The 26,245-nt window shown below is 38.3% G+C and overlaps 2 protein-coding genes across 3 annotated transcripts in view; both read right to left on the bottom strand.

The window, feature by feature from the left end:
* Window positions 1-1,365: 1,365 nt before the first annotated feature.
* Window positions 1,366-25,205, bottom strand: apoba (apolipoprotein Ba). 2 transcript variants are annotated; one of them, XM_077239828.1, is made up of 29 exons: window positions 25,039-25,205; window positions 24,565-24,624; window positions 24,073-24,185; window positions 21,265-21,410; window positions 20,992-21,139; window positions 20,682-20,834; window positions 20,457-20,581; window positions 19,557-19,645; window positions 18,979-19,426; window positions 18,742-18,856; window positions 18,513-18,656; window positions 18,142-18,347; window positions 16,229-16,433; window positions 15,943-16,122; window positions 15,641-15,844; window positions 15,353-15,520; window positions 15,065-15,270; window positions 14,705-14,887; window positions 14,480-14,610; window positions 13,303-13,513; window positions 12,946-13,118; window positions 12,694-12,869; window positions 12,422-12,543; window positions 11,798-12,171; window positions 3,591-11,174; window positions 3,263-3,374; window positions 3,141-3,170; window positions 2,857-3,043; window positions 1,366-2,775 (listed from the first exon to the last, which is right to left on the bottom strand). In XM_077239828.1, the coding sequence occupies exons 1-29, from the start codon at window positions 25,088-25,090 to the stop codon at window positions 1,549-1,551; spliced, it is 13,272 nt and encodes a 4,423-aa protein (XP_077095943.1). In that variant the 5' UTR covers window positions 25,091-25,205; the 3' UTR covers window positions 1,366-1,548. The 2 variants fall into 2 exon arrangements, with proteins under 2 accessions (XP_077095943.1, XP_077095944.1); XM_077239829.1 differs by lacking the exons at window positions 20,457-20,581; window positions 20,682-20,834; window positions 20,992-21,139; ... (2 more) ...; window positions 24,565-24,624; window positions 25,039-25,205 and adding an exon at window positions 20,329-20,450.
* Window positions 24,349-26,245, bottom strand: part of nhsl1a (NHS-like 1a) — a 152,534-nt gene continuing 150,637 nt past the window's right edge. Inside the window, exon 10 of the transcript XR_013206697.1 lies at window positions 24,349-24,360. The gene's annotated coding sequence lies outside the window, so the exon portion shown is untranslated. The remainder of the gene's footprint in view (window positions 24,361-26,245) is intronic.

Raw genomic sequence — 26,245 nt, 5'->3', positions numbered from 1 at the left:
ATTTGCTCGCTGCTTCCTTTTGGACATCCTTCGGAAAACAACAGACAGGTTCGCTCTGCTACTCAGCTACTTGTGAAACATCAACTAAGTTGTTTTGCCAAGTATCCATGGATAAATAATAACTGGCATACCCTTCGGAGTGTTACGTTAAACCTCTGACAAGTGAATGAATGAAAGCCAAGAGAAATGGAAAACGTCTTTCCTAAGAAAGCACTTCATCATGACTATGGTAGCAGGCTACTGCCTTATTCCTTTTATTCCAGAAGCAGATGCACTAACGTTGATAGTACTTTTGGCAAGACAACATTAGAATTGTCAAATCCTGAAGAACTGGATATTAAAACTTCTCAAATAGTTTTCACAATATTAATGATAAGTGGGAGAAAGTATATCCGCATCAGCTATCAATGGCAAATATATTATCCATCTGTTATGAGATGGAAGAATTTATATTTGGATGTTTCTGAAACAGAAACGCAACATCTACTGTAGTCCCAGTACAGTGCACTGCAAAGTTGTTGTCAAAATATTAACAGGAAGTTCCTAGAGAGCACAGGTGTTGATGCATGATGATTGATAAGGCGTTTTTTGGGTCTAAACATCACCATGCACTCAGGATATGCTTCGTTTGAAATGATTCTGACAGCCAATTTGTAAGAAAAACGTGATATTTTGCATGTTTCATCCAGGTACCAGAAATAAAGTTGGGAGAAGAGTCAGATGAGGCCTACATCCTTTACACCCCCACTCCAGTGCTGATGACCTCTAACCTTGTCTGAAAAGACTGGTGTGGGAAAAGCAGCACGCACTTGAACACAGCACAGGCCCAGATTCCAAACAGGTGGCAGACTCTCTGCTTAGCAACATTTGTTTTGGGGCTCTTTTGATGAGGTTATATGAAATAACAACAGGAGGGAACTGTTCCCCACCAGGTAACCAGGGGCAGTATATGGTGGGAATGTAACCTACTATATTAGACTGGTGTGGCCATGCACTGAGTGGAGTGAAACAGCATGGCTGGTTAACCATTTATTATCTTACGAGACGCATGAAGTGAAATCCAATGCGTGCACTCGTTTATTGTCGTGAAGACATCGCCCTCTTTTGGCCAAAAGCTGTGAACACTATCACAAGTTCAATGCAGTATGTTGGAGAACTGTAAAGACTTTTTTTAAGGATTTGTAGAAAAGAACTCCAAAGTCATCTGATTATGTAAAAACTAACTGTAATAATCTTTGCACATTGCATATGATTTTACTTCAATTTATGTAATGTCATGCAGCTTTTTTTATTTATACATTTCCTTAAATACAATTTTCCAAAATCATTTTAGCTTAATTATATAATGAAAACAGTTCACCAAGACAGACATTACTTACATTATAATATTATTTATACTTGAATATTATCAATTACAATTAAAGTAAAGATTAAAATGTAGAAATTACATACCAACTTCATACAGTGTTTAGAGGAACACAATAACGGACAGAAGAAAGTGGTAGGAAAAAAAATGTATTTCTATTTCAAACTTTTTCGATAAAAGGATTATGCCATGCTGGGCCATTCACTAAAAGTTTTCCAATAGAAAGGAAGAGGAATATCCACATCCGTTTTTTTGTTTGAAACCCGTATGTATGGCTCTGTATATGATGGCAATGACTTCATAAGCGTAAGATAGCTCTTAAACAGGCTATTGATATGTGATTCTACTACCATGAGAAGATCATTCAGATTTGAGATGAGATTCTCCATGGATATTTCATTGTACAGCTCCTGGACTTTACTTTTGGCAAAGTCTCTGAGCTCAGACAAACCTTTTTTAGCCTCCCGCATCCATTCACGAATCTTCTGTGAAACTTGTAAGTTCCCTGCCTCTTTGTAAATCCCATTGATGTGTGAGGAAATGTCTTCCAGTTTTTCAGTCCTGAGAGAGTTTAGGAACACTTCTGCCCTCTGAATGTAAACCCTGACTAAGTTTAACATGTCCTGGAACACCGTCTCCAATTTGAAGTTATCCCATCTCTCTATTGCCTGCATAATCTGATCCTTCGCTGATTTCATGGCAGACCTTAGATCTTTAAAAATGTTCTTCCCACTAATAACCTTAGTGGTACCAGGAAGAGTAAATTCTACTTTGTTGATATTAACTGAAACTGAGTCAGCAATGGCTTCCATGAGACTAAAAAACCTTGTAGTAGCTCTATCAGTTGCCTTTGAAATGAAATGCCTGGTCCTATTGTACAACTCTTGCCCGGTAAGCTTCTCCTCCAGACCTGGCAGATGGAATTTTGTGTCTTTCAAGAACTTCATGGCAGCCTCAAAGAGAACCCTAATATTTGACTCATACTTCTGAAGGTATTCATTGGCGCTGCTGGAGAACCTTCTGCTAAACTGTTGAATCTGAACTTCCATCTGGGGAAAGTTCTCCAGTGTTCTCCTCCACATATTTTTACCCTGTTGTCTGAGCTGCTCAACTGAGGTCTGTAGAGCATCAATAATGCGCGGGATCTCCTGGTAAGCTCTGTCGATACCGTTGGAGAGTGCGTTCTTAAGTTTTAGGGCAGCACGGTTCAGGTCCATGCCAAGGTTATCAATGTGGTACTGGTTGATAAACTTGTGAAGAGCTGCTATGATAGACGGAAGTCTGTCTTTAAGGCCATTAATCATGTCTGAGAGTCCATTGATATGATAGCCAACCTGAACGCTCAACTTCTCAGAGTTCTTCAAAGTCACCTTGAAACTCATCAGGTCTGTGTCCTTGCCAGGAGTTGACTGGATAAACAATGCAGACATTTTGTTACAATATTTAAATAAGTTGTATAAATGACTGACAAAAGATTATCACTCTCTTACCAAATATCTGCTGAACAGTTTCGCATAAAACTGAGATGGTGACCTCCTAGTGAACTGGAACCCAATGAATCCAGCTGCTGGTGAGGATATCGAGGACGTGATTCCATTGTTGTGCGATGCATAACGAAAGCTCATGTCAGCAAAGGTCTGGCTTTCAATGTCAATGCCCAGTGTATGACGTGAAGGACTGTGGTGTAAAAACACATTCACAGTAACATTAGTATTGCAATTTCGCAATGCGTAATGCACAACAAAGCCTATAAAACAGAAGTTTAAGCGATTACCTGGAAACTGAAGATTCTTCGCGTTTCATTCTAGAGAAACAACAAAAATAATTAGGAAATTAAGACAGGAGAATTTTATAAATGTGTAGGTTTGAGAAATTGATGTGTTGTTCAGTTCTTACCTTAGATTCTGACTAAGATCATGCTTCCAGTTTATATTCACATCACGATGGGTGAAGGTACTTTTTCCATCTAGACCCAGAGCTCCATTCTCAAAAATGATGGTGCCAATCACTAAAAATGAAATAGAATATTACATTAATTCATTAATAATATTAATTCAGAAATATTGCACAAATCTTCAGATCAATCATATATACACACAAAATATACATGCATATTTATTGGTTTGTTTAGAATTATATAATGTAATATTATGTTTGTCAATTAAAGTTATTATAAAGTGCTACTAAATATTCATATGAACTTGCAAAAGTCTTTTAAACTTACCATCTAAGTTATACTCCAGGAAAACCATGGTGGATGTGCAAGTGGCCTTCATTGTGCAAACAATTCCTGACTCTGTGTTTTCTATATTTCCAGTCCATGTATTGTTGTAAACTGGGGCAGACATTTTGACAGTGGCTGACAGGGCACCAAAGGTTGGAATAAACACACCAGCTGGGAGATGGAGTGATATCTCTGGGACTTCGATTTTTTGTTCAGGGATGATAATAGTTGGCAATTCAAAATGATATAGTGTTTTTGTGATGTCATCCAGACGTATTGGGTACTCGCCAATATCGAATGCTTTGGGAAGGTTAAATGGTGAGATGGTGATTTCATACTCTGGCAAACTGACAAACAGATGAGCCATTTTGTCTTTCAGATACCTAGTTTTAGCATTTATGCTAGGGATTTCCACTTTTGGTAAACCAGGCAAAATTATATCAAAGTTAGGTGTACTGATCTCATTGGGTATTTGTAGATTTGTCACATCAATGACAAAGGACGGCACATGAAGATTAGTGAAAGGTACGGTAAACTCTGGAACAGTTAGAACTGGGGGTATTGCGATATAATCAGGCAGGTCAGGCTTTTCGAATCGCATATCAACCTGTCTAATCATTTGTGCAATTTCTTTAAACCAATTTGGAATGCTCACTATTGTTTGCGGGATATTAAATGTCACGCCATTTTCAAACAATTTTGTTGGTAGCGCAAACAGTGTTCCCTCCATGCTCTTGGTGTATATCACAACAGTCGAAACATTGAGGAATTGCAATTGGTCAGTACTGGTGACCTCACCAAATTTAAATATGTCCCATAGACTCTTATGGTAGACTGGCAATTTGATTGACTTCAGGAATGCAACACTCCCCTCAATGGATTCAGACATTTCCATGCGGATTTCAGATTGATCGTTTGATAGTGTCAGATCAGAGGAACGGATCAGCATTGCTAGTTGCTCCTTGCCACTCCAAACTAATTTTTGCTTGTCTGAAGTGATGGAAAGATCTGCATTCTGCACTATGCCAGCATGACCGAGGTTACTCGGCTGTGATAAGTCAATATCAAGATTAGCTGACAAAGTTGTCAATGGAACAAACTCAAGCGTCAACCTCACATTTTGCTTTCCGTTTGTTGAAAACGAAGCAATACTAGCTGTATTAGTGCTTGTATAAGTCATAGTAGCATAAATACGCCGCAGAGTGGCCTCAAGAGCGAGGTTCTTGGTGACGTCCATATTCCAGGAACCAGCCTTTTGGTGGTAGACCTTAGAGGTTACATCAGTTTTCAGTGTGGAACGAAGACCATTGGCATTCACATAAATAGTTGCTTCATTGTCCAAAGATCCAGCAAGATTTGCACATTCCATGATGGTTGCATCTGTTGTTCCTTTCCAAGAGCTCTCCAAAGAGAAATAGGATGACAGCGCCTCGAGAGCAAAATTGTGATCAATGCTTCCAGCGACTTGCGTTTCGATTATGGGTAAATCATAAGTGTAGCTAAGTTTAACATTAGAGGCTATATTTGGTTTAGACTTAGTATTACCACGAACAACTTGATTTAGGGCCATCGTAAAAACTGGAAGCTTAATTTTAGCTAGGTTTGTTAAGGAAGCCTCCATATTCCTCTTTGTGAGGCTCACAGTGCTTTCATGAGTACATTCAGCACTCATATGTACCAAGGATAGGCTGGTGGCCATCTTCAGACCTCTCCTTTTATTGATGGTGGTACTACCGTCAAGTTTACCTTTTAGGACGTCGAACACGGATGTTGACGAGACATCAAACTTGATGACAATGTCAGACTGATTATACAGGCCACCATTGGCATTCAGAGTTACTATAGGGGATTTGATAGAGAACTCATAGGTCATATTTCCAAATGCAGGTATCATGATGTTATTCTGAATTTCTGGTATTGTAAATGTGGGTAGGGTCAAGTCTTGAAGAGTCTCAGGCACATGCAAGACTGGTAGCTCCAAAGATGGAAGCACAAGGGTGTATGATGGCACTGAAAACCCCATCAAAGGAACTTTAAAGCTTGGGGTGCTAACCTCCTTGGGTATGAAATAACTAAATGCAGGTAATTCGGCTCGGAAGGCTGAAACCTCAATGTTTAGTATGGGTAAGGTGTATCCAGGAACAGTGAAATATCTTGGCGGCTGGTTTGATGTGTCAATTTTGTACTTTTCATACTGAATTCTGGCTTTGTTGTAAGAATTGGTGAGGGCATCAAAAATGTGGTCTCGTCTGAGTTCAAAATACAGACTCAAGATCTTGGCATTCTCATTGAAGGCTTCGTAGATTGGCTTAAGGTTTAGGTCAAATGTGTGCTTGTCTGGGTTTTTCTGATACAAGAGCCTGAAATCAATGTCAAATGATTGCTGAGGAGTGGTCAGAAGATCTTTCAGACCATAATCTTCCCAAAGAGAAAACTCTTTGATTTTGGGTGTTTTCTTATCCAGGTATGGGATCATAATTTCTGGGATACTGATTGGAACAGTCAAGAAGTCAAGATTGGCTTCACCATCAACAAAAGCATATATACCAGCTTCATTTTCACTGTTATCCAAAGTAAAGTTATGTTTGTATTTGTACTGATTGAAGCGAGCCAGACCTACCCAAAAAGCATGTTGCTTATTGGAGTTCAAGGTAAATCCAAAGTCATCTTGGAGATCAATTTTTCCAGTCAGCTTAAGGGGCAAGAGAATTTTAGAGTTACCTTTATTTCTGCAATCAAGTGTGACCTCAAATGGTTGAGCCAAGAACTCGCATGCATTGGATATACTTCCACTCACTTTTCCAATAAGTTCAGCGTTATGTGAAATTCCTATTTCCATTCGGACATCCTCCATTTGAGCTTTTCCTTTAAGCGTCAAAACACTGCCTTTAATGAAAGGAGCTTCAGTCTCAGCCCTGGCATCAATAGTAATGTGACTCAGGATGATAGATTGTGCATTAACTGACTGCTTCATCTTAAGGTTTCTGCTGTTTGTTTCTCCATCAAAATTGAGTTTTGCTGTGCCAGTGTTGACAGTGAACTCCAAATTACTCTTGTGTGTAATTTCATCAGAATAGTCATCAATGGACTTGATGGTCCTTGATGGACTTAATGGAGACCACTTTCCACTACCCACTGTTCCAATGGTCACGGATATAATGCCTGATTCAAAGCGAGCCTCTGCTGTTTGGGTTATTATAGCCTGACTGGAAACATCTATGTTGGGTATGTTCAGATTATGCGTGTAAGTTGTGTCCATATTTGCAGATATTCCATTTTTTAAAGTAATGCCTACATTGTTAATTAAATCAGCTGTGTATATATGAGTGATGACTTTAGCAACTGTCTTGACTGTTGCTTCTGCTGAAGGACCACTTAAGAGAACAGAAGCCTCATGGTCAATTCCAAGGGCCATGTGACTAACTTTCACAGTCTCACTAATGACCATTTTTCTCATTTTTGGAGCTTCAATTTGAAGCATTGCATCTAGAGTGTAGTCAAGGTATTCAAGGCTTGACTTTCCCATTGAGTTGAGAGTAGCTTTAAACTGTGGGGATTTGGGTGTTTTTGTTGTGTTCTCGAGAGCTGCTGATGTCATCAATGTATAATGAGGAGAATCTACTTTGAATTCTCCATAAAGTTTGCCGAAAGCTGGTAGACATGGTTCAAATGGAATTTCAGGGATTTTGACTTCGGGAATCGTCAACATGGTGATATCAAAACTATCCAGTTTCAGTTTAGGAACAGTGATCTCTGGGAATTTGATCTCTGATAGAGTGATCTCTGAGAAAGTAAAATCAGGCAAGTCGGAAAGATAAAGCGCTCGTAAGTTCCCGAAGATGGCTTCAGGGTCCACCTCTGGCATTTCTATCTGGCGAACTTTGTCAATGAAGTCAATAATGCTCTGCTTGATTTTCTTAAAGTCAACTTTGATGGAAGGAAGACTGAACAGGTCCAGGATAGTGAATCCTGGTGTTTCTATAATTGCTGGAATTGTAATATCATGTATCCTTGCCATTTTAATCTTAAAGGCAGGAACCTCCAGAGTTGTGAATGGAAGAATAAAGGTGGGTACGTCAATTTCTGCCGTCTTTAGAGCGTTGAGAACTCCCTCCACAGCTTGAGTGATTTGATTGAGGAGCTCCTTATCTTCAACCATCCTCTTAATTTCATCAATTAGTTTTATGAAATGTGATGAGATGTATTCGATCATGTTGACGTAAGCCCCACTTGCCCTTTCCAAGTAAACTAAGATTTCATCTCTGATGTCCATGTCACTGACTCTCTGCCTAACATCTTCGAGAATGTCTTGGATCTTCAGTTTTATGTCTTTATATGCAGTAGTGTGAATTACATCTATAATATTCCTACAAACTTCAGCTATCCTTGTATTTTTCATTTTCTCCAAATAATCAATAACCGTCACCTGCATCTCTTTTATAAACTCTCTGGATGCCTCTATTTTCAGTGGGATTTCATAAACTTCATTTATCTGCTTGTTAATATAATTGACTATGTTCTTTACTTTTTCATTTACATCATCAACAAATGTGTTGTAATCAAAAATTCTTAATGTCTTTATAATCAAGAGAATATGCTCATTTAAATAATCTATAATCTGTTTGAAATCCATCAGCTTTAACAGAGAAGCAATTCTATCCAAGACCTCCATAACCTTATCTGAGATGTACTCAAACTGGATAGATTTTAAAGTATCCACTACAGCCTGCACTAGCTCTTGGATTCTGTACTGCTTGACTAATATAATGGCCTGCTCCACAAAAACTTCAATTTTCTTGTCAATTTCATACCTTAAAATAAGCTCTTGTGCATTTAAGTAAACTCTATTGATTTTCTCTGGAATTTCATACTCCTCTATCCAGTTGACAATGACATCCTTTGCAGAATCCAACACTCTCTCAATGTCTTCATATGGGATTTGATCAGATAGTTTGTCCACATATTCAGTCAAATCAAATGAGATTATATAGTCTCTCAGACCTTCAAGTAACATCTTAATGTCAAATGTCTCAACAATCTTCCTCAGTTCGCTCAGCTTTTCCTGAAGTTTGGTTTTAATTTCATATTTTGCATCCAGTTGTTTTAACCAAGCAGCACTGCTGTCCTGCAGCTTTTGTAAATCGATCTGTCTTATTATATCTTCAATACCATCAATGCCTCTGGTGATTGTTTTGGTTATTTCATATTTCTTATCAAAATCTTTAAGTTCATCTTCAATCTGTGTCAAAAAGTCAGAGACAGAATTTGCCCACAATCCACTCTCAATGCCATTTTTGATTTGAATCATCAGATCCCGAATTCTGGTCGCTAAATCAATAATTTTCTTTTTAGAAGACTCCTTAAATTCCTCAGCATAAGCATCAAGGTCATCTATTGATATATTGTAGTCATGTATGTAGGAAATCAGCTGGTTCTTAACATTGTTGACTTTGTTCTCTAGGTCCATGTCCACTATAATGTCATTTACTTTTTGAGGGAGTTCATCCAACTTGTTTCTAAACCGACCTATCAAACCATTGATATCTAAACTGTTGAGGTAGTTTTGGAGGGATTCAAATTCATGAAGAATTGCATTTTTCATCCTTTCAAAGGCAGCAGGGAAGCTCTCGATAAATGGAAAATAAATAATGTGACAGTCGCTGTTCTTATCATACTTGACAAACCCAGAAGTACTAAACTTTTGATTGTCTAATGGAAAATCACTTGATATTGTTTCAGTGTTCAAAAGATTTGTTTGAAGCACACCGGAGAACTGAACCCCTATCTCATTTTCTTTGTTGTAAATATTGACATCTTGGTTGTATGCATGATTATTTAGCTTTGACTTAAACTTCCATTCCACAGACTGTTCATTTGGTATCAGAAAGCTGTCAATCTTGTTTTCAATGTGCGTTTCAGCTGACTCTCCGTTTGGGAACATGTGTACAACAGAAGCTCTGCATTCATGGGACTTAGCAATGGCCAATGGTTCAGCTTTCAAGAGGAACTTACTGTAGAGCTGACCACTGTGCTGGCCATAAAACTTCACAGTGCCATCGCTGTTCAAAATGGCATCGATTGTAAGACTAAACGGCATGGCCATTGTGCGAATGCTATTTTCAAGACGTAAAGATTCACAATTTACTTGTGTCTTGCTGTTCAAAACAGAAGACAGTCCAGCAAAATCCAAGTCGAAGTCGTTGCTTATTTGGGAATCAAAGACTTTTGCTGCTGTATCGCATTTGATGGTGCCTGCCAGCTCTGCATAAGTAAATTCACAGCTGTGCTTAACATTATCCTCTTCCCCATACTTCCCACTGAGGCTTCCAGCTGCGTCCATCTTAAATGCCTCCATCTTAAGGTGGCCGTCACCACTGAGTCCAAAATCAAAAATCTCAAGTTCATTATTTGCACTTATTGATGTGATGAATGGCCTCATATTAATCTTAATGTCATGGTTGTAGGACGCTCCATCACAGATGAAATTGTCCATTTTGGAGCGGTAAGCCAAGGTCCATAACGTTACAATCAGGGTATGTGTGCACTCCAATCTCATTTTCTGTAAGGTACCCATCATAGTATTAGACAGACTCAGTCCTTGCTTATTAATACCAAAGTTCATGGTGTTTCTTGCAGTTCCATCGAAGGCGTTTCCTTTAAAAACACTGGTTACATACACTTCTTTGGGTGATATCTTACCCTCCGCACTGAGCTCAACTGTGTTATCCTGTGTTGATCCTTTTGATACAAGAGACATGGAGGCTCCATCGCCATCAATACCACCATTGAAGTTATTTTCAAAAGTCAAAGAAATTCCCTCAATGGTTGTCATGCAACTGGTGGTCAAGCCATTTGCTCCAAAAGTAAGTGTGCCTTTGTGTGTCCCACGTCCATCTTCAAAATTCAGCAAACCTTCTATGTTAATTTCAAGGCCATTACTGTTTAGGGATCCAGTTAGGAGGGAATATGCAAGATGTGTTGCTTCATCTGCTTGGGATTCAACTTTCAGTCTGGCTTCTTTACTCGTGACATCAAGTTCAGCTTTACAGCGGAGCACTTTTCCAAGTGCAGTCATGCTACCATCTGACTTCACAGACAGCTGGCCTTTCTTGTGCTTTAATTCTGCCACGTGCTTCAGAACATCATTTTGCGCATTTGTTTTAGACAAAAGCGAGAGCTCTCCATTGACGTAGGATCCTTTGATCACATTCTCACCGTGGATGATTGAGGAGTCAAACTTCAATGTGGACTCTCCTTTTCCTTCTCTTTTGAGCATATTGTAGAAATAAGATTGGCTAAGGGTGGAGTTGGCATAGAGAGAGCCTACCTTGATAAATCCATCAAAGTTTCCATCTCCAATGACTTCATCACTCGTGGAAGCTGACTGAGCCGAATAATACACAGAGGTGTCCAGACCAAGTGGACTAGATGCTTCAATCCTGTAGTTGGTCCTACCACTGATTTTATCAGCCATACTCATAGTTTCAAAGGCACTCAGGCTGGCGTCAAGTAAACAATGACTGATGGATCCATTTACAAAGTACTTCAGTGTATCATCGATTTTACCAGTGATCATGCCCATACCTATGTGAAGAGAAAAAAAATCGATATTTAATAAATAATGAAAAAAATAATTAACTAATAATTTAATAACATTAGATAAGTATAATAATAACAAAGTTCTAATGTCCCGAAGAATGTAATAGAAGTTAAATAAATTCAAATAATCTGAAGATGTCATTATGATGGTTATCTTTGGGCCAGATTTACTAAACATGCAAATTAAAGAACAAAGACGCTGCTCATCTGATCAGGAAATGGAATCATGCTTATCATTTCCATAATAACCAATGCAATCTACCAAGAGTAGCACAAATTAGAGTCTGGTTTAAGACATTCTTTTTTTGGGCAGTAAATAATGGCGCAAATGCCAGAAAATTGACAAGCGCAACCCTTAGTAAATCACTTTTCATGATTCAATACTCTCCTCCAATAAATTTTGCATCTGAAAGGGAAAGTCCAACAAATGCATATGCAATAAGGTCAGCTGCAAAAATAATTGTGTCCAAGCCTTTTCAGTGCAAATTTTTCACTGCATGTCTTTAGTAAATCCTTACAGTAGTTTTTGAATGACAAAAGAGGGTTTGCGCTGATGCAAGCTGTTAGTAAATCTGGCCCTTTGTGACAAGTTTTGATGACTTAAATACCTTCAATTTTGTATGACAGGGGTTTCACAGGGCAGCTGGCCATCACTTTGTACTTAGCAATGTAACTGGGAACATCAACAGTGTTGTTTCCCCCTAAGATGGAACCCTCCCAGTCATAAAAGTTGCTGTTCATCTTGACAGACACCTCTGCTACACCTAACAAGGGTAAGGAGAAGTCCAAAGCACGAGGAATTGTGAATGATGGAATCTTATAGTTGTTCTCAGGAATATCCAGGCCAATGAGAGGAATTTGAATCTGTGGGAGTGTTAGAGTGGGAGGGATGTTCAGTTCAGCAGATGACTTTCCTCCCAGGAGAAGAGGAAGTGAAATGGAGATTCTGCCTTTGTTGAACTGGTATCTCATCAGTGAATCACTGAACATAACAAAAAACATGAATAGAAAAAAGTTTAAGCTCAATATTAATGTATATAATATACATGCATATAAACACTACCAGTCTAAAATTTGGACACACATCACTGTATTTTCATTATATGTAATACATTACATTAGTGGTCTATATATAGACCGTTGGGACTTCATCGTGTGACAACTAGCCCCGGCCTCCCCTATATCAGCAGATACTTATTTTTATGTAAAAAGTAACAAATAGTGTCACTCACGATTTAAGATATATTTTTTCCGGCAAAGGTGGCAAAATGAGCTCTGGGGTGTTTCTCTTGCTCCTCTGTATGTTCACAAATGAACTGCCTGCCGCCAATTTATCCAACCAAATATTCACTGCCTTGGGACAAAAGGACTAATTATGAAATGTTCATATTCAACAAAGCCATTCAAATATTAAAATGGAAAAATACATGCAATTTAGACAAGTCTTTTTGTTTTTGTTTTTGCAAACTTGTCCCGAAGTCAAAGTTTGATTTGATGCACTTACCTCTAACCCTTTTGAAACAATGTGACGAAGTTTCATGTCAGTCTTGGTGACTTTCTGGTCAAGGATATCATCAATACTTGCCTGCAGCTGGCTACGATACTCCTCCATATTTGGAAAAAGTTTCTCAACTTCAGAGTTTATATCTGACTTCATTTCAAGTTCAACCTTATTATTATCTGCAAAGTCACCAAGAAAATCATTAAAAACTCATTCCAGGAACATTTGCTTCATTAGCAATGTGTGCTTTATTACCATATCGGAGTATGGCTTTCTGCACAGATGTTGTCTCCGGCATGTTTAAGGCTGTTTCAAGCTGCAGGATGAGCCCATTATTATTCTTTAAGGTGGCAGTGGCAGAGGTGTCCATCTGTAGTGCTGGCACTGCCAACTGAAGCTCAATCAGACCATCCTTCATAGACTCCAGCCTTCTCAAAAACACATACATATCCAGATTAGCATCAAATGACACTTCTCAAATCAGTACTGTATATGTCATGTTAAAATAAAAGTCTCCATAATGCTGATGTGATTGCAGTGTTCCAAAATTTTTCCGACTACTGAGTGTTTACTAAATATTATATTTTTTTAAACTAATTGTTTATACTGTACCTGGCATGCCCAACTAGTGAAAGCTGTGGGATGTCTTTGTTAGTTACATCAATTGTAATACCACGCATCTTTTTTCCTTTAGCGCTGCTATCTGTAACTGCCAACTTGATGCCAGCTTCAAGGTCATAATCGGGGATCTGAAGGTCAGTGGTGAGGATGTTCTTATTGCGATTGTATTTCACAACTCCTGTGGCTTCGGTTGGTTCAGCACCTTAAAATAAGAATAACTTATTTTTTTACTGATTTCACATTCTTATATACTTGACAGCTTACATTTGTTACTTGATAACTTGCGGATGAATTTGACTGGACAAAATCTGTGTAGTGCAAGATGAGTCATCCGCATCTTTGCTCCATTCCATTTTCCCAAAAGGTAGAGGTATAAAATATTTTTATATACAATTTAAAATCATTTTTTTATTTTAATATATTTTATAATCTAATTTATTCCTGTGATGGCAAAGCTGAATCAGACATTATTCCAGTCTTCAGTTTCACATGATCCTTCAGAAATAATTTTAATATGCTGATTTGGTGCTCAACTGTTTTTTTCTTATTATTATCAGTAAGCTAGTTGTGCTGGAAGTTTTGTGGAAACTGTTTTTTTTAGGATTATTTTATGAATAGAAATTTAGAAATGAACAGGATTAATTTCAATAGAAATCTTTTGTAACATTATAAATGTCTCTCTAATGTCACTTTTGATCAACTTAATGCGTTCTTGCTGAATATATGTATTAATTTCTTTCGAGAAAAATCGGTTACACTTTATTTGAAAGTGTCCTTGTTACAGTGTAATTATACATTTAAGTACTGAGTAATACTAATTAACTACATGTACTTACAATAGGGTAGAGTTAGGATTAGGGTTTGATTTATTGTTCGTTGCATGTAATTATGCATAATTTACTGTTATTACTATAGTAAGTAAATGTAATATTTGTAACAAGGACATAAACACAATAAAGTGTTACCGAAAAGCCTTACTAATCCATACCGTTTGAACGGTAGTGTATCTGTTTAAAATAACTTTTGACAACATTTAACACAAGCATATCCTGTAGATATAAAAATATTAAAGCCGCAAAAAAAATAAAAGCACTGATACATGTTCAATGCCACTGTTAGAAATAAAATAAGACAGAAGTGATGTCATTCAAATTGTTTGAAAACTTACTCTCAGCCTTGAGAACAATTTTCACAGAGTCGACTTTATGGCGCCCCTCTTTTCCTTCCCTCAGCAATGCATAGGCAATCGTTGCCGTGTACTCAGGCACTTCTCCTGTAGGATGAAGTTCCAGAGCAAGCCTGGAAACAAAGTTATTTCTGTTATTGTTTTTAAGTGCATAAACCATTGAAGTCAATAAGTTGTTTGCATACTGTACATCCACTTGTTTCTCACCTTGTCTCTCCTGTGAGAGGATAGTACGGGGCATTATTGGTTAAACTAGCATTTGAATAGCGCAAAATAGTGCAGTAATTCATCCCAGGAAAGATGGGATTACACTCTGTTGAGTCAGTCCTGTCCTCTACCATGGAGGGGACAATCTTAGTCTGAGTGGAGGTCACTGAAAGCAACTTGTTACTGTTGTGGAAGAGAAAGAAGAAACATATTTATCTTTATGTTCCATTTGAATCTTTAATATCATTCAGTAGAACAGAAAAAAGTGACCCTTGAGTATAAGTATGTAAAAGTATAAATGCATAAAAAAGCATCTGATAAGAAACAATAAATGAAGGATACTGAGTTTAGATGGCCTACCTGATGCTGAAGAGCTGGATGTTTCCCTGTGGTGCAGGGATGGAGAGCTTGATCTGACTGTCACTTACTGTGACCTTGGCATTAACTGCGCTTTCATGGTACATGTTTGTGTGTGTCTCAATCCCAGCTACCACAAATTCTGGGATATAAACACCCATTTGGGTAACAAACTCCATTCCCACAGATGGCATGAATGAAAGTTGTTGCTGTGAGTATAAACAGAAAAAACATTAATAATTTACTACTTAATTGTGACATGACGAAATGTACACAAGTGAGAAGGATTACCATCATGCGGTCAATGGTCATGCCTCCTTTGGCTCCAGGGGCCAGAACTCCAGATAGGGAAAACTTCAGTGGAAAACCAGCACTTGTAGGTAGTGTAAAGGCCTTGTCCAGGAACATATAGTGGACAAAAACCTCATTCTCTAAGCTAGAAATCAGCTTTCCCATTAACTGCAATAGCAGGAGAATATCACACTTAAATTTACAGTTACATTTTGTTGATGAAGACTGAGATTTTTAGGGTAATGCATTTAGAATACCATACTTTCAAAGTCTATGAATAACACTTACATTCACAGACATCAACTTAAATGTTTCTGTGTATAGTTTAATGTACTGAATGATGAGATTGAGCTCATTGGTCTTCAAGTATCCCAGTTCTGTTCCCATAAACCGCAGGTAGGCCAGGCCTTTAGGAGCATCTTCGATCTGTTCAAGGCGTTTTTTGAACTCTGAGAGATATTCTTCCATATTCCTCATGATGTCTTGAGGGACCTTAAGGGAGAAGATATTTTTAAGCATTATGTTTTATTTAGATGGATTCTCATTATACACTTAAAGGTTTCAGATAGAATAGATTTTTAGATATTTACCTGTCTTTTCATCCTTGTACCTCTTAGTGGGGAAATCCACTTATCTAAAACCCGTTTGATGGGATGTGGAATCTTTTCATTGGCCCAGTACATGGCTTTTGAGATCGTATCAGGGAAGAAACCATTTTCACCAAAAAGAACTTCAATGGCTGGCTCAAAGCCTTCACCTTCAAGGCCAATCTGAGAAAGAAGTGATCACATGCATTTATAAAAATGGAAAATATAGGCACACAAAAAATATCAAGCCTTTTTAAAATATTTATTTTATGATAAACTTATACAGTACCTCCAGTATTTCTGCATTGAAATTGTCAAGTGTGGTGGCTAACATGACTTCTCTGGGCATGTAATTGGCAGAATCGAAAATCATGTTGCTTTCTACTGAGCCAACCAGAGGGACTTCAATTTTGTAGTTGCGTGAGAACTTTGTGAAGTCCATCGCGTTAAAGCTTGCATCCCCTTGTAAAGCTTTAAGAATGTAGTCCTTTGCTCTAAACATAGACAAAAAAATACATATACATACATATATATATATATATATACACACACACACACACACACACACACACACACACACACACATATATATATTATATATATATATATATATTATATATATATATATATATATATATATATATATACACACATATATACATATATATATATATTGTTACGTTCCACGCGTGTGTGTTATGTTTTTATTATTCTGTGCACGTTGGTGTGTTTATCACGTGTTGGTCGTTATGCTAATTATCCTCTCTCGGTCTCTATCACCCTATCTCTGCTTATAGGTTGCTGTGATTGGCCGAGTCGGACGTCATTCATCTTTAAGGCAGGGCTTGATGATTAATTGGAGGCCGTCCTAGCTGGTTAAAAGAATGTTGTGTTCATTGATGCACTCTCTCTCTGTAGCTTTTGGTAGCAAACTCTGTGCTCTTTGTAGTGATCTGTGCTCTTAGTAGCGGAATAAGTTTGCAAAATGCTTTTGCCTGAATGAGTGTTGTGCTATGTGCTTTGTACTGGACATGTTTTCCTTTTGGATGGGTGAGATTCATTTGTGTTGTCTACCTTTTGTTTGCTTTTCTGGGGAAAGAACATAGGCAAGTATATCGCGATATACATTGTACCCGTAGCAGATAATTGTTAGACACACCAGGTAAGAAGTGAGCGCCACTCTTTGTATTTCTGTTTTATTAGATAGTTTAGTTAGGGTGCCAGATGCACCGAAGATTTCGGTTTATTTTCTACATTTTACTTTGGATAGGATTAGTTTAGATTAAGGAGTGTTTTGTTATCTTGCGTTCTTTCTTTTGGCGCCACTTTTGTTCTTTTCCTATTTATTGTTTGTTTAATCACCCTATCATTTATTGTATATAGCACACATTATTATTTGACTGGATTCAGTGGCTTCAGCTTATGGAAATAAATTCCAGTTTTTCTCTTCAAAATGAGTCTGACATGTGTTTTTTCACCACGCACCACTTCCAGCAGTATACTCAATATATAAATGTTGCGGTACCAGCCCTAGACCTACAACGGTTCGTAACAATATATATATATATATGTATGCACAATATATTAGAGCCATATCGGTCATTGACCAATATTAGAGTTTTTTTTTTAAAGTTATAAGTATCAGATGATAGTAGAAGTAACAAATAATATTTGATATCAATTGTGGATTATCAATTGGATATCAATTGTGGAAACCTTTGCCATAATCTAACACTCACTTTAGGTTTATCTTTAAAAAAACTAATGATTTAATAACACTGTTAAATATAATTTATGTTATGATGCCTAAATTCACTTAGTATTTAAAACAACTGATTTAGAGTGTTTTATGATTCATTTATGAAGACGAAATAACATAGAATTTTTTGTTATCAGTTATCGGCAATAACATGAAAATAATTATAAAGCATTTTAATATTGGTGGATTCCTAAAAATGATTAAAAGTATGAAGCCCGGGGTTATCTTATCAACATTAATAGTATTTCTTTTGTCTGAGGAAAGAATTGAGAATTTGTCCTCAAGAGGTAAGATCTTAATACAACACTTTTGAACATTCATTGTGCTACACCCTGAGCACATTTTCTGCTTTTGTTTCCAACGAAAACATCAAGACAAATAATTTTGAACTAGAAGGCCATAATAATTAACACATTTAGTATTTTAAATATTAGTGTACATACGTGCTCAGGTTTGGATCTTCTGATTCCAATATGTTGATGATATGGGAGGAGACAAAGCTCTTAACCTGCTCATTTTGCTCACTCTTAAGTGTTCTCAGCACCTTGTTTGCTACCTCAGGGTTCCTCATGAGCATCAGATATGCTGCAATACGTTTTTGTGCTGGTGCCTCTGTATTCTCATACTGTTGTATCAGGGCACTTCTCACCTAGTAACAACAAATCAAAATATCAAATGCTTTAGAATGAATCCAGATCATACTGTTTTTCACTTTAAAGTACTAAACTGATTTTATTTGAGTAACCGATGCATAATTTAAGAACTAGAATGAGGATAATCTAAATGCTGTAAATTTTAACAAGAGTTGATTTACATCTGAAGTCATTTCCATGAGTCTGAAAGCCTGGATAGCTGCTTTTTGTACTGGCAGAGAAGCGTACGTCTGGCCTATGCAATTTAGGAGAGAAGACTTCAGAGATGGGAATCTCTCCGTGTACTTTCCCATGACACCAATAACCTGTACAATAAAAACTTTGGTTAATATTGAGACATTTGTGTTCATTATATACGCATCAGATGGATTAATAGAGAGTTAGATGTACCCTTAATGTAAGAAAAGTGCTGTCTTCATCTCCAGAGCAATCACCTAGCATGAACTCCATGAATTCAGCTACTTCCTTCACTTCAGGTGTTGACGTTGCTTGGTCTTGAGGAAGTCTGGTGCAAAATATACATTTATCCATTAAAATTCCACTTAAAAACAGAAAATGTTGAACTATGCTAACTGAGAAGCTAACTGCTGATACACTCTGAATGTTACAAACATCACTGACACTTACTGTTTCACAGTGTTGGCTAGAGCATACATGATGGCTTTGCTTGGCTTGTTTTGGGCCATGCTCAGCATGTCTCTAACCCTCTGAGGGCTGGCCTGGGGTAAGAGACTCAAAGCATAAACTATAGCATCCACCTCTCTGGCTGACTCATCAGAAGTCCTGAGGATCTGCATGATGGCACTGGTACATTCATTGGTTCCACACTGGAAAAGTGTCTGCCATGTAAGCCACTCTGAGATCTTCATCATCTCATCAGCAGCTCCAGAAAGCGTTTCATTTTTCAAGCCACGGACTTCAGACACCAACTTGTGGAAGAGGCTGGCTCTCTGTTGACTCTTTCCTGAGCTGCTAAGTGTATTTAGCTCTCTCACTGTGGCAAGCACATCATCCTTTGACTGAACAGGAAGCTTGTCCTCCACCTTCTCTAAAAAGAGCTTCTTCTCAAGAGTGTCTGTTCAGAAGAAAAATACAGAGGGAATTTGTTTATTTATTCATATCATCACACCTCTATACCTCTTAAAATCTTGTAAAATACAAAGTAAATAAACTATTTTACATTCTTACAGCTTAAGGCTACTCACCATCTTTACTGAAATATCTGCTGTTTATTTTCACTGAATCCTGTAGGGTTAGACTCTGTTTTACTTCTGAGGAGATACCATACTGCCCCCTGTAGGAGAAATTATAACATTGATGTTCATTAACATTATATAGGCTAGGTTATGCCAGGTTTGACATCAATTATGATGTCATTATCCTTTTTTTGTCACATAACTAATCACAGTGCAGTCACTTTAAATATGTGCATATTCAAATTGCGAAAATTACTTTAAAGAGCTAAGACGTAAAAAACTACTTTCTGTGAACAACGATTTCAATTTACTTTCATAAAGCTATAATATAATACTAATAATATAATATAACATAGCGCAATATAGTGATTTATATTGTATAGACTATATTTATGGTGGTTTTTTTTGTGGTCATTTTTGGAGCTTGACAGTTCTGGTCACCATTCACCCAGCTAACGGAACATTTCCAAATCTTTGGCTAAAGTTCTGGCAAGTTATGATAAGCAAACATTCTTCCAGTAACATTAATAGAGTTATCTGGTATCAAAATGATAGCACATAAATGTTATTTATACATCATTCATGTTTTAGTTGGACAGTCATCTAATGTTTTTTTTTAAATGTTTCAAAGCGTTCAGAGAACATTAAAAAAAATTCCCATATTGTTCACAAAATGATAAAATGGAATGTTCCCTTAATGTTGGTACGTTTGAAAAAACTTTCAGAGAACTTTCAGAAATATTTTTATAACTTAATGGGAACGTTAGCAAAATATTCTTACATTTGGAACGACACAAGGATGAGTATTAACAACAGAATTTTCAATTTTTGGGTGAAGTATCCATTTCTGATCAGGTCAGTAACCACCAGGCATCCAAAAAAAAGCCTTTATGGAAAGAGATTACGCACTCGTGTGAGAACGGGATGAAGATATGCTTCTCTGTACACTGAGCTTCAGTCATGTGCTTTCTCCTGTTGTCAAACTGATAGTTGCAAGTCTGAGTACTGCTGATTAGCTTGGACATAAGACCATTCTGCAAAAGTAAATTTCAGTTAAGTTGTATGAGTAGCATTTTTGACTGAGATGGATATGAAAGAATGGATATTGAAAGAAATAAGTCATGTGTGTTCTACCAGGCCAGGCAAGAGAGACAGGGGGCTGGTGGGGAGACTGTGAGGTGAGAAATGGCTGCAGTCCGACAGGTCTCTGACTACAGTGACATCTGTGTCAATGTCCTTTTGTGAGTTGACTATGACATCAGTCTTGCACATGCCGTGGACTGTGCTCTTAAAAGATGTAAGAACAGAGAAGAAGTTTCAGACTTTTGAACCCCACAGTAGATAAAAGAAGTGTATTTTACATATGACAAAAATACAATACATGATAAATGAATTGTGTAGACTGCATTTGTGTGTCTACTCTAAATTTCTGTTTTAATCTCACCATTTTTTTATTGTGTTCTCTCTCCAGGGCTGGCACGAGAAGAGCAGAGATGATTCCTCTTTTGATGTTCAAAATGGTTTCTGGCTCATCCTTCTCTGGATAAATAGAAACACTGGTTACCTGCTCCACCACAAAATTCAGAGGGTTCCTGGAAAGGGGTATCAAAAAGCATAATTGAGTGAAAAATTATACTGGACAATACTGAAGGAACTAGGGTTATTTCCTCTATTTAAGAGGTGGAATATCCCAAATATTACTGGCTGTCCCACATACTTCTCCATGGCAACCTGGAAGGCCTCAGCTCCAGCAGCCTGTCTGTAAACAGGTTGACCCTGTGCATCGATGACTGACACCTCGCTCAGGATGCATTCTGTTGTGTGAAGGACAAAGCTGCACGTCTGTGGGACCTCAATTTCAACCTGATGGTGGACAGAGAAATATACATCCAGTATTCTCATATTTAAACTCCTTTTCTCTGATTACTGAAGATTGTAGAATAACGCAGTGAAACTGAACCAATGGCTGAGCAGCGGAGCAGCACAAACCTATTGGAAGAAAGCACGCCAGAGACCACCGAAATGGGCAAAAGGGGCTATAATTCGGCCAGTTGGAGTGACTTGAAGGGAGGGCCCTTGAGGGCCCTGAGGACTGTAGACAGGTCCCATGTAGGAACCGTCAGAGGGAGGGGCAGGTTTAGCCTCCAAGACCCCTTGAGAAAACGAACAACCAGGTTGTGCTTGCCTACGGACTGGCCGGCCACAGGAGCGTGGAAAGCAGCTATGGCCGCCACATAGACTTTGAGCGTGGAAGGGGTGCGACCCTTATCCAGCAGCTCCTGAAGAAACGACAGTACCAGTGAAATTTCACAGGGTCTTCACTCCTAACTGCGCACCAGCTGGAGAAGACAGACCATTTAAGTGTGTAGAGGCAACTTGTGGATGGGGCTCTAGCATCAGAAATAGTGTTTAGGACTGTCGCAGGGAGGTCCATCGGCTTGCGAGGGGCCAGAGGTGGAGGGTCCTCAACTCTTGGTCTGGTGCCAGATTTTTCTTTTTTCTTTGGAAATTGAGGTCCTTTCACAGGAGAATTAGCCAAGGGGCTGCTATGAGCAGCTGTGTCAACTCTGAAAACCATAGAGAGACGAACCGTCTGGGGTTAAAGTGCCCACTCTCCTGAGGACACGTTGCTCCGGGATAGCTTGTCTGCCCCTTGGTTCAATCTGCCCAGCACGTTCGCCACTCTCAGTGGGTTGTGCCCATAATAGGAGGTGTCTCACCAGTTTGTACAGAGGCCTCGATCTGAGTCCACTTTGGTGGTTTATGTAGGACACCACTGCCACGTTGTCCGACCGGACTAAGACATGATGCCCTTTTAGATCTGGCAGGAAGGTTCTGCTGGCCAGAAAGACTCCCAGCATTTCCAGGCAGTTGATATGAAGCCTTTTTTCTGCGCTTGACAAGGATCCGTAAGTCGGCCTGCCCTCGCACAGAGCTACCCAACCCGTTTTGGAAGTGTCTGTGGAGACCACCTTCCTTCTGGAGACCATTCCCAGATCCATGCCCAATGGAACCAACGAGGGTCCTTCCAAGGGGTCAGGGCCACGATGCAGCCATGATCCACCCTGATGCGGAGGCGTCGAAGATGCCAAGCGTGGGCTGAAACTCTGGGTTTGTGTAGGGGCTACATGTAAAGCAGTAAAGCAGTACTGGTGATGCGGAGGCCCAGCATCCTCTGAAACTTCCTGAGAGGGGGTGAGAACCCAACCTTGAAAGATGCCACGAGCCGTTGAATTGTAAAGGCTCTTTCTGACATGAGCATGGCCCCCATTTGGGCTGGATCGAGAACTGCTCCCTGGAATGAGATTTGCTGGCTGGAAGACAGTACTGTATTGATCGTGAGTCCCAGGCTTTCCAAACGGCTGAGGAGCACGGATCTGTGAGCGTCTAGCCCGGCCTCCGACTGGGCTAGAATGAGCCAGTCATCGAGGTAATTCAGGACACGTACTACTTTCTGTCTCAGAGGAGAGAGGGCCACGTCCATGCACTTCGTGAAAGTGTGTGGAACTAGAGACAGTCCGAATGGAAGGACCATATACTGATAAGCACGTTTTACTGTGTTCAACACCCAACTTGACACTCCGGGGATGGCTTACCGAGCCCAGGCCCAGGTGGCCAGGGGTTTAAGTCATTTGAGCGTTCGTGGTAACTGGAAGAGAAAAACAGCTCCGCTGCTCAGCCATTGATTCAGTTTCACTGTGTTATTCTATTATATTCAGTAATCGGAGAAAAAGGAATGTTCTCATTGTGTCTAGCGACGCATTACGAGTGAACCGTATGCAAGGATGCATTATAATGATTAAAAGTGATAGTAAGGAGATTTATAATATTACAAAAGATTTCTGTCTCTCTCTCTCTCTCTCTCTCTCTATATATATATATATATATATATATATATTGTTATTTAAGTTGAAATAGTAATAATTCACAATATTACTGTTTTTACAGTATTTTTAATAAGATAAATGCAGCCATGGAGAAAAAAAAATCTTACCGACCCGAATTTTTTTAGCGGTAATATATTCTTATCCTTATATAAAAACATAGATAAAACACTAGATGTCGCCTTGGGGGTCTAAACATCCGTCAAAACCGCCGCCATCCTGAAACAGGGGTCTGAAGTAGCTAGGTAACTGAATTCATGGATGATGCCGGACTTTTATGCTGCGTATGGATGTTTACACGAAAGAAATCTAAAAACCAGACAGCAAGGGATTACATTTCACAAGATTGTGAAATTTTGTAATTTTTTAAAAATTTCTCTGGACTCTATAATAAATACATGTCTGACCGTTGGAACGAACCAAAACAACTAGAAAATCGCATTCATGATGATTTATGGTGATTTTATTTCCGTTAGACCTTTTCCTACATTGACGCTGATGAGGGGTTACCCTGTTTCAAGATGGCGGCTCTATTGACGCATTCGTTCCAATGAACTGCCGTAGCCAAGGCGACATCTAGTGTTTATATCTATGATATAAAAAGAGGTTTTAAAGGCCATTTTAAGGAATTTTTTTTGTACCTGACAGGAGATCTTTGGCCCATTCCTGAGATTAGCTGTACCCGTCACCCCATTTTTGCTCTCGGCTGTATACTGATAAACATATTTTCTGAAGTTTTTGAACCTTGCAGACACTTGAAAAGAAAAAAAGCATTAGTAATTGTTATTATAATGTCAGTGATAAAAAAAATACTTTATTGCAATTATTTCACAATTGCCTGGTTTCACATGCTTAGTGTTTATGACTTCTGCAGTATTTCAGAGTCAGTTCTAAGTAATCAGGTGAATGGAAGACCTTTGGACCATTTGCTGACAAAGTGGCACCTCTCTCATTCAATATTCTTGACGCGTACACATGTACCATGTACCAGAGTTCAGTGCTGCTATCTTCTGCAGCCGATAGTAACACAGTTGGTCAGACCAAAGAAACTTATCCTGATTGGTTGCAAATAGAATAATATATGTCACAACTAACTAAGATAATCAGCATGTTATGTATTGGTTCCTCCTTACATGGGCATATGGATGGTTGTTCTTCTCCACTGTCTTCCTCAACTACCTCAGCATATGCTTCTACAGAGACAGATATAAAGTAGTAGCTGAATAAATTAAATCAACTTTATATTTAGTAAAACACAGCAAATATCAGTAAACAATAACTACAGAGTTCTTCTAAGAAAGGAGGACAGAAAAACAGATCAAACTTAAATGTAAAAACAGTGAACAATATCTAGACTTCAATTCAAACACTACAATATATTAAACTTTGAATAATCTGTTTTCATAATAATTACTAGAAACTTTCTTTAGAAATTTGAGTAAGAAAATACCTAATAATACAAATAAGAATAACAATAGTATGAAAAAATAAAAAAGGGGAATCTGGCAAATAGGTGTAATTGTTAAAATAGGGGAAGATGATAGCACAAACATAGAGTAAAAATGTATAGTCAAAACTTATAAAAGAGTCTTAAATAAAAATCTTACCTGCAAATAAATGTGCACTGAGGAGTAGTAATAGACACAGCTTAGTGTCCATCTTTATGGTCACTAAAAACTCTTTCTTTCTTTGTTTTTTCACTAACTTCTCTTAAATATTCCCACCCAGTTGAACTTTTATAGCATGCCTCCCACCCCCAAAACCTCCAACTGAAACCTCCTCCAATCAGTAAAAAGACCACAAAATGACAACTCTGACTTGTCAAAGTTCATGAACATATTCTGTTTGAGAACACAGGGAGAACACATAAAAAACATGATTAATAAATATGTTTATAAATGCAGGGCATCTATTTTTGTCTATAGACATAAAACACAAGTCAAGTCACCTTCATTTATAAAGCGCTTTTAAAGGGATAGTTCACCCAAAAATGAAAATTCTGTCAGTATTTACTCCCCCTCATGTTGTTCCAACCCCGTAAGAACTTCGTTCATCTTCGGAACACGAATTAAGATATTTTTGTTGAAATCTGAGAGCTGGATCACTCCTCCATACTAGTCCATAGGCTTCTTCAGGGATTGAACTTGCCGGCCTCGAAAAGTTATTAAAGACATCGTTAAAATAGTCCAAGTGACTACAGTGGCTCAATCTTAAGTTTATCAAGTGACGAGAATACTTTGTGCACAAAAACAAACCAAAATAACGACTTTATTTCAGCTATTCATTTCCTTCTCTATGGGCCTCTAGTCAGTTAACTTAGTGTAATAGCGTAGAGCTACATCACACGTAGGCTCACTATTGGCCGACGCTGGTCATGTGGGTGATGCGTGTGACGTACAACAACAGATCATACTCTGTTAAACTAGTAACCTGACTCGAGGCCCAGAGAGAAGGAAATTAATAGTTGATATAAAGTCGTTATTTTTAGTATTCTCGTTGTCTGATAAACTTAAGATTGAGCCACTGTAGTCACTTGGACTATTTTAAAGATGTCTTTAATAACTTTTCGGGGCTGGCAAGTTTCAATCCCTGAAGAAGCCTATGGAGGAGTGATCCAGCTCTCAGATTTCATCAAAAATATCTTAGTTCCGAAGATGAACGAAGGTCTTACGGGGTTGGAACAACATGAGGGTGAGTAAATACTGACAGAATTTTCATTTTTGGGTGAACTATCCCTTTAACAGCATGGATTGTTTCAAAGCATCTTTACAGTGATAATAGAAATTGTCGTAACAGATTGTTCAGGTTTTACCA

This window comes from Siphateles boraxobius, unplaced genomic scaffold (assembly GCF_051911475.1).
Source record: "Siphateles boraxobius isolate OS27281-9 unplaced genomic scaffold, OSU_SipBor_1 22, whole genome shotgun sequence".
In the NCBI taxonomy this organism is placed as follows: Eukaryota; Metazoa; Chordata; class Actinopteri; order Cypriniformes; family Leuciscidae; genus Siphateles; species Siphateles boraxobius.
This window is presented reverse-complemented; position numbering and strand designations above follow the sequence as displayed.